At 33.5% G+C, this 10,000-nt stretch overlaps 1 protein-coding gene across 2 annotated transcripts in view; it reads right to left on the reverse strand.

Moving 5' to 3' along the window:
• Positions 1-1,433: 1,433 nt before the first annotated feature.
• The window catches only part of LOC106881090 (ski oncogene), a 107,125-nt gene continuing 98,558 nt past the window's right edge, over positions 1,434-10,000 (reverse strand). For both annotated transcript variants that reach the window (XM_052974090.1, XM_052974089.1), the window contains exon 8: positions 1,434-9,050. In XM_052974090.1, the coding sequence (XP_052830050.1) occupies positions 8,721-9,050 (330 nt within the window). In that variant the 3' untranslated portion in view covers positions 1,434-8,720. The remainder of the gene's footprint in view (positions 9,051-10,000) is intronic.

The following is a 10,000-nucleotide window of genomic DNA, read 5'->3' on the forward strand; positions in this document are numbered from 1 at the left end:
GGGGGGGGGGGGGATGATGATGATGATGATGACGATGATGGAAACTGGCACTTATTCTTCGACTAGAAGTGAGCAAAATTTTCAGACTGTAACAATATTGAATAGTCAAACAATCTGCATTCCTTCGGGATTTTTTTTTTTTATTTTTAGTTTTTTATTATTTCTCATATTTGGTTTGCGAGATTCTTGATGTGAATTTGTCACGACAAAATCTGCATTTTAAAATTCCCAGTAATATTTTGAAATATTCTTATCACTTAACTAAGGCTTTCAAAGTCAGACTATCCCACCCTGTTTTGAGAGTATTTCAAAACAAATAAAACAGTTAATAATACTTATGTTCATACATACATACTACATCTAATGAAATAGTTCACTAAAATGCGAAGGGGGGGGGAGTCAACTGTAAGGGAGATAACTCTTGTTCGATTATGTTGAGTTACAACCCTTAAAGAATTTTTTTCCGTTTTCAAATTTGTGTAACCATTTTTTTTTTTTTTTCTTTGTAAAGAGTGTCTATGTGTGATAGATATTTAAAACGTAACAAACAAGCTAATGTTTAGATACGCTTTCAGCAGTTTTAGCCAAGAACGTTCTCCTGGATAAGATGCTAAACTACATCAGCAACGTACTTTAGAATGATATCTTATGCTTATTCCTGTCAAATGAGTCAACTTAGTGAAAGACCAACCAGCCAACCGTAGAATATTCAAGCACATTTCAACTTATGAATTGTCCTAGAAATATAGTATGTATGTATACATTGTATACATATGTTTCTGCTCATGTACATATAAGCGTACACGTTAGTCCTATATATGTATGTGTCTAAGAGAGATAGAGAGAGGGGGGTGTTTACATCTGTGTGTATTCATTTATATATTTTTGCATAAACACATCTATACACACGTGTTTATGTTTTATGCACATATATATATGTGTGTGTATGTAGAAATATATTATAGACATATACATACACGCACACTGAGACTGTTGGTGATTTGCTGTGCTTGAGAAGACACATCAAGCTTAGTGAAATCGTAGTCGTGGCCAGTGCTGGGTGACACGAGAAGACATACATACACAATCTTATGTTTATTGTTGTGAAGGAATTTTTATAGATGTATGATTTTTCATAGATATATTGCTTTTACTTTTTCCTATTTAAATGGCTGGCTGCACAAATGATGTCAGTTACAAATATGGAAACTTATTGTTCAGAATAAGTTGTTTACATGATCAACCACAGACAGTGAAATAGATCTGAGTACAAAACAAAATGGTCTCAACTACACAGCAAACCATTACATTGTATTTCTGTATTGAGTGCGTTTTTTTTTTTCTTTGTTTGTAAACTCATGCATGTGTATTTGTGTGTGAATGTGTATGTGAGAGATTGAATGCATAAATATTGATTTTTCAGACAAACATAGTTAAAGAGATTGGAAAGGATTTATTTACAATAACTAAAAAATAAATAAAAAATAAACATGAAAATTCAACAGGGAGGAGGAGGTTGGTGATGGTGGAGGAAAAGGAGGAGAGGAACAAACAAGAACAACAACAATACAAACAACCTCCTTCTTGCATCAGGTTCTTTTACTCTCATCAGTAGTTTGATGAAATATTAGGGAGAGCATGTAAGCAGTGTACTCTGGATCAGGGTGTTTCAATGGTACATAACAGCACACAAGGTGTAGTTGGGGAGGGAAAGCAGGTCAATCCAAGTCACTTAACAGTACAGAAGGGTACATCAGGGGTGTATATTTGTAACATATATCAGTGATTGTGTTAGTTTTATTTTTTGTCTTCCATATATGCATATATATATATACACACACACACACATACATCTGTCCTTGTTTGTTAGTATATATGTTTTAATATGAATCTGTCTGTGACATATAAATATATATGTAGCATAAATTTTGTGTATAATTCCAACTTTGTGTTCAAGAGCAGTTTAAGATAAACACCAATAAATAGACATCATTGCAATACATAATTAAGTTAAATTAAATTTTAAAAACTGGGCTTACCCAAACCATCAGAAATGTTAAGTTACACTAATAAGTAAACCATTGCAGTTATAGTGTCACTGAGTAATGGGTTTGAACACAACATTCCTGGTGATTTGGGTAAACACAGACTTCAAAATTTAATATATGAATCATGATTATGTAATTAGACGTTTGGTTGTGTTTATCATAATGAAACAGCTGTTGAGCAGAATTTATGCTTTTCTACTTCTATGTTAAATATGCTGCTCTTAAAAATTGTTTTAGCCAGTTATGTATATACATGAGTGAGTCCTACTTGGATTTATTCCAATGTAATAACATATTAAAGCTTAATGATCTGTTATTAAGTGACCTCTCTTAATTAACATAGGTTTATTCCTTCCTGTTCATACATCACTTATAGATAGATAGATAGATAGATAGGTACAGCTATACACACTTATGCATTGCTTGTATCTATGCGAGAATGTGTGCATCATATATTCTATATCATTCACACTCACACGTGTGAGAGACTTATCAGTACTTCTCATCCTTCCTAAAGGATGAGGAATCAAGATTTAAGAATGGTTCGTGTTATTTTAATATTTTTCCATTTCTAAATATATTAGAAACATAAGTCAATAAGTTACTAACCCCCATGCTATATCTGACAGCTATTGTTATGACAATGCTAATAAGGGTGTAACAATAATGACGATGATGATGATGGCAATGGAGTGATGACTTATGATGATGATGATGATGATGATATAATGATGCTTACAAAAAAAAATGGAAGTTTAGTGTATCACTTGTACCTGTTTTGTTGCATATAACAAAAAAAAAAACATTTATTAGCTTTGCTCACATTAAAATCAATAACATTGGTTTTTCCAATTTTGGCACAAGGCCAGCAATTTCAAGGAAGGAGTTAAGTCAATTACATCGACTCTAGTGTTCAACGGGTACTTACTTTATCAACCCCGAAATGATAACAGACAAAGTCAACCTCAGTGGAATTTGAACTCAGAACGTAAAGATGGATGAAATGCTACTAAGCATTTTGCCCAGCATGCTAATGATTCGGCCAGATCACTGCTTTAAAATCAATAATGATGTTGTTGACTCTTCAGTGTTTTAGATGTAATTGGTTGGTACAGCAAAATAATCTTAAATATGTATCTACACCTCCTCTCCCAACAATCAACTTCCATTCCATTGGACTCAATGAATTGGGCACCAATAACATTCTAAGATAAACTCAATAAAAGCTAAACACATTTTATCAAAATCTTGGGTTTGTATCTATATATAAGTATTAAATCTATTTTATAGTTGTTGTTGTTGTGTTTTTAACCACTTGACTCCTGATGCCCTTTTAATTTGTATATTTCATTCAGATTACTCTGTTAAATGTATTCATGTTTTGTGTTAATCCTGCAATATCTCAAACTCAGATTTTAATTTGTGATTGTTTACTTTAGAATGGCATTGTAGGGTAGATGTGGGAAGCTGGATCGGGCCAGTTTCAAAAGAAAGCAGGTAGAATATTTGGGCTGGATATGGTTGGTTTAAATGCTAAAGAGTAATTATGTAGGAATTTTCTATATATATTCCCTTTTTTTTTTCTTTATATTTTTATCTTTCTGTCAAGCACTGCTAGCAAGTTATAATTCCCACTCCATTTTGCTTTAAAATATCCTCTAGTAAGTTATCAAGAACATCAAATCTAGTTTCCATGTCAGAAATATATATATATATAGTTTATCTCCCATGACAATAATTAATTACCTGTTGATAACTAACTTAATGAAAGTGACTTCCTCTAATCAATGTATACATGTGTGTATGTATACATAAAGATATAGTTCTTTTCAAAAAATGTTATAAATTAGGATATCAAGTGAGAATTAATTGTAGCATATGTAAATTAATTAATTACAGAATTCATTAAGCAACTCCTCTTCTCACAAGTTTATCAAAATATCATAAAGATGGTTCATCCATATGAATGATTATACATTTGTACCACTTCTAGAATAGCAAATGGGCAAGTAAACTACATAAGGGAGATAAATCTGTCATGAATTCTTAAAAAGTACTGGGGTCAATGGCATTCGCTAACCCCAAGTTATCTCTACCAAGATTGTTGACTTTGTGCCTAAATCAGAAACGATTATTATAAATATTGTTGTTGCTGCTGTTGTTATATTTGGCAGCCAATCAAAGAAATTATTATTATCATTATTATTATTATTGTTATTATTGACATTTTTAAATGAACTAATTGAAACTCAATATTTCCGTCTCATTATTTTGCTATTTTCCCTGCAGTTATTGTGCATAGATTAAACTGTCTAAACCTAGAGAGAGAGAAAAAAACTGTGGTAACCTGTAAGAAATTCTCCTTAAGGACAACTGAATTTATTGTTTTGGAATAGACAAGGTCAATGTTCAGGTGATATTTAAACACATTATTATACTATAGCTGTATACAAGTGCAAGTGACAGCATTTGAAGACTAGTCACTAACTAAAAAAGAATAACAATGATCCTTGTGCATATAGTGCTGCACCAGCACCACTTCATACCCGAATCATTCATTTTCAGAGAGCTGAAGTCAAACTTTAGCCATAACAAACAATTGTTTTTTTAGCATTTAAACTGACCATATCCAGCCAAAATATTCTACCACTTTTATGTTAAAACTGGTCAAATCTGGCCTCTCACAATATAATTCTAAAAATAAACAATCACATCAATGAAATCTCAAAGTTAGAAGATGATGCATGACTAATTCAAATGAATTTGAATAAATAACAACAGTTGATTTAAATGACTCTAGTACATAACTAGCATTCATTTTATCAACCCCTGGGTAGATTGAAAGTCAAAGTTGACCTAGGTAAGATTTGAACTTGGATGTAAGAGTAGCACATAAATATACAGTCCGAAGCATTTTGTTTAATGCACCAAAAACTACGAATACTACTAAAAATAATAAGAGGAGGAGGAGGAAAACTTAAAAGAACAAACTGAACAAAGTTATTTCAAAAATTTGAGAAAAAAAAAAGGATATAAAGAAATTACTAGAACTGTCAATAATTCTAATATGAGGTGCCAGTTTTAACAGCAAAAGGACAACCAAAGGTTTTAAAGAAAACACCAAATGTCACACACACACATATATACATACACTTATATATATATATATATAACTGATTCCACCCTGTTGTTGGATAAATATTCATATGGATATAGCTAAACTCTACATCTCAATGTGTATTAAGTACTTCATTGAATAGTGGTCTTATAAGTTTTAACAGTAAAGTACATCCCAGCTGTATATAAGTATGCATATTCACACACATACGCACACACACAGCAGAGCAGGAGGTGTGCATGTAAATTTTACTTTTACATACAAAGAAAGGCCTTACCATCTTAAGTTTTACATGTTTACTACTCCAAGTCTTTAAATGTCTCAACAGTAATGATGTAAATTTGAAACCTTCAACTTTGAAATATCTACTCACTCACACATATACATGCACACGTGTTTGTATGTGTTATAAATGCTATTATACATACTACAGTCATACACGGACAGATGTACATTATAAATTTTGTTTTTATGTCAAGTTATTATAAGAACAATTTAACATTAAACTGAAGGATTACTCAATACTTTTTGCAAAGTACAAGTTTATGCTTTTACAAGAGGGGTGATAGTGACTTCTAAGTTTTGGCCAGCTAGTTTTTGTTGGACTGTGTCTCACAGCCTGACGAAAGCCAGGATGCCACAACTTAAAAGACATTATTATCCTCCTTGTAAAAGTATAACACTGTGTGTGCGTGGGTGTCAGAAAGAGAGAGAGAGAGAAAAAAAAAGAGAGATGTTTAACAAAGGTAAATTTAAATATCTAAATGTTTCCTGAAGGTTTCATTACAAATAGATTTTCATCAAGCTGGTTTTGTATGATCCACTAAAATTCATTCGATGAATTTTCAATTCATTTCATGTATATTTTTGTTATCTATCTTTGAGTTTACATTCATTGCTAATTGAATGAAGATAGCGTTTTATTATTGGTAAATTAAAATCAGTCAATACTAATAAATCAGAGAATGAAGAATTCTCTAATACAGATTCTGTTGAAGATTTTTGCCTGAAGCAATTAATGAGATGATTATGAAGGCCAGAAAAGATTGCTGGAATTTTTCAATCAAAGACATCCTCATTATAATCATCATCATCATTGCAAATATTAGGAGCTAATGCAAATACTGGCCACATGTTTGTACAATATTTTCAGTCATTTAATACGAAAGCATTCTGATGCCAACCATGGCAAGATCATACTACATGTGCTTCCATGTGACAGTAATTATATTAGCTTTAATGGAAGCTGACAAATTTACTACTCAACACCATTTGCTATTTAAACAAAGCTTCATTTCACTTATGTAGATGTTTTCATTAAAAGAACAGCCAAAATCCTTGAACAACACATCATTATACTTTTACCTTCAGTAAACATTTGGTGAGCAAAAACAAAGAATCTGTGACAGCTGTTGATTTCTTTGACAGAAATGTCACATCAAACTCCAACATGGGAATGTTAAAAAAAATTCCTTTTTAACAGAATGATATTGTCATTTAAAACACACCAGTGTTGGCGTTGATGCTGTTTAAACCAAGGTCAGCCTTGCTCAAATAACCTATAAAAGACAGTCTAACCAATGACCATCCTCTTTTGTCAGACAGTTTCAGAGGATTTGCAGGCAGATCAAGCAACAAATGTAGATACTCCTTTCATTAGCTTTGCTTTGATATTTATTCTTGAAGTTTTAAATGAAAAGATGGGGGTGGCTTCTTTAATGTTTCAGGATTGAAGGATCAGTAAAGAGAAAGACCTATATATTTAATAATTTAATACCTAAGGAACTGAAGAATTGATATTAAGGTTAGGGAGTCTTCTTTGCCACAGGATAATGAATAGTTATGATGTTTCTACCTTTCCAAAAGAAGAAGCAATTGTGAAAAGGTTAACATGATGGACCCAGGATTGTAGGTTCAAACCAGAATACAGCTATACCCAGACATAAACTCTACTTGCTTTATTCAGCCTTTATCACAACAGGTTGCATTCATGTTTACGAGTTCAAATGGCTAATAGCAGTCTACTGATTCTACTGGCTCGCCACCTTAATAATAATAATAATCCTTTCTACTATAAGCAGAATTTTGACACAAGGCCAGCAATTTTTAAAGAGAATAGAGGGCGGTCGATTACAGTGAACCCCAGTATTTGACAGGTACTCTAACTTTATCAACACTGTTGGGATGAAAAGCAAAGTTAACCTCAGCAGGACATGAACTAAATACTACAACAACAACAACAATAATATTTGAAATGAATGAATTGTAACAGTAAGAAAGAAACATTCTTCTGTATACTGTAAAAACAATGTAAAATAAATCATCACCATTTCACACTCAACATTTGTCATCATCATCATCATCACCATCATGGAACTCTACTACCAGTGACAATGTTAACCATTTACCTACCACACCCACCCAAACACCTGCTTTTGTGCCTCTTATTATACAGCAATTATTCAGGAGGACGTTGTATACCATCATCATCATCACCATCACCATCCTCATGGCCATCGATATCATCACCATTACCAGTATCATCTTTGCCAACACCGCCACATACAACACTTCATTGCAAAGGAAAATATATTCTGTGTGTCTGTATGATTGTGTAGTTGTATGTAAGTGTCTATGATATTTGTCTATGTTTTATCTGTGTGCATGCATTGTATGCACTAAGTGCATCGATATGTATGCATATATGCATGTGAATAGATGTGTAAGGATGTGTGTGTGTGTGTCTGCATCCAAAAGAAGCTATGTGAAAACACTCAACACGCTCTAGCTGGGTGCATAGCTTTATTTCTATATACACCCTGACGCCCTATAATCTCATAATTGATGGAAGAACAACAACAACAACAAAACAAAATGTTTGCAGCAGCAGCAGCAGAAGAAGGAGGAGGAGGAGAAATGGAGAAAGTAGAGGAGCTGAACAGAGGAAATGTGCAGAGGTAGTAGAGAAATAGCATGTGTATATGTGTGTATGTATATGTTTGTATGTGTGTGTGAATAGATATATGCACACGTGTTTTATATCAATTTATATATATATATATATATATATATATATATATATATATATATATATATATATATATATATATATAAGTGTGACCATGCATGCATATATGTGTGTACGTGTGTAAATTTGATATGAGTGCATGATAAAGTGTAGAAAATGTCAGAAAGTTAGAGACGAGGAGGAAGCAGGCAGGTGGAAGATGTGTATGCTTGTGTGCTTATGTATGACTATGTGTGTATGTATGGTTGTGTGTTTATGTATGACTATGTGTGAATGTATGGTTGTGTGTTTATGTGTATGTCTATATATATATATATATATATATATATACATAGACACACACGTGTATATACACACATACAGATATATATATATACATGTATACATATATATAGATATATACACATAGATATATATACATATATATATATATAAATAAATAAATAGAGAGAGAAAAAGGGAAGAAGATTCTGTAGTGTGTAGGGAAGAAAACCTTTGTGTTATGGACTTGCGTAAGCACAGTGTATCAGTCTTCTTGTAATGCAGGCTTGCTGCGACTCTGGTATAGCATTTTGATGCGTTCGTGGGTGCTGGCTGCAGCAGCGACAGCAGCTCTGCTCTGGGGGCTCAGGTTCTCGGGTGACGCAGATGACTTCGATGATGGGCTGGACAGAATTAGGGGCAAAGGGGAGTGATGCAATGGAGAGGGGTGGCTGACCAGAGGGAAACTGATGCCTCGTTTCCGAAGTTCGTCTTGCAATATGGCGTTCTCACGCGACATAGTCTCAAATATCGTTTGATAATGCTGCACCTGTAACTGCAGTTCCTTGTTCGCTTGGATATACTTTTGCTGCAACTGAAAAGAAAAAGAAGAAAGCACAAATAGAGGTAAGAAATTAATTGTAATATTAGAGGTAACAGTAGAGTAGAAGATTACTTTTTTGAGGGATGGGGTCCTGCAAGCAAAATAGTAAATTAAGGACCCTCAGTAGTATATAAAGAGTCCATGAAAAAATGTTACCTTGGATGTATTTATTGCAAGAAATAGCTAGATTTCTTTCTCTAAAGTTTTACATAGACACAGGTGTAGCATTGCAGTAAGAAGCTTGCTTCCCAACCACATGGGTCTGGATTCAGTCCCACAGCATGCCACCTTGGGCTACTGTCTTCTACTATAGCTACAGGTCAACCAAAACCTTGTGAATGGATGTGGTAGACGGAAAACTGAAAGGAGCTTGTCATATATATGTGTGTGTGTCTGTGCGTCTGTGTTTGTCCCCAAACACCACTTATCAACCAGTGTTGGTGTATTTACCTCCCCATAACTTGGCAGTTCAGTAAAAGAGACCAATAGGATAGGAACCAGGCTTTAAAAAAAGTCCTGGGATGCATTCATTCAACTAAAACCCTTAATGGTAGTGCTTAAGAATGGCCACAGTCTAATGAGTGAAACAATAAAAGATAAAATATAGTTCAACCTATAAAAGTTAACATGTGAAAAACAAAATTAGGAATTTTCAAAGTAATATCTATAAAATTAGTTTTCAAATATCAAATGGCTATGGGGGTTCACCAGAGTGAAATAGTAATCAATGGTTGAGAACCACTGCAGTAGAGTATGGCAATGAGGTTTCTATTTCCTCTCATTTTTTTTTTTTTTGTTCTCACATTCGAAGGTGCTCTTTAGAGATTGAACATCCAAGGATCCTAGCCATTTCAGGATCTCTTCCGACAAGATACAATATTCCATAGCTGGTGTGCAAGAGAGACGATTGCGCTGGAATGGTCACGTGGCGAGAATGGATG

Source organism: Octopus bimaculoides, chromosome 17 (assembly GCF_001194135.2).
Source record: "Octopus bimaculoides isolate UCB-OBI-ISO-001 chromosome 17, ASM119413v2, whole genome shotgun sequence".
NCBI lineage: Eukaryota > Metazoa > Mollusca > Cephalopoda > Octopoda > Octopodidae > Octopus > Octopus bimaculoides.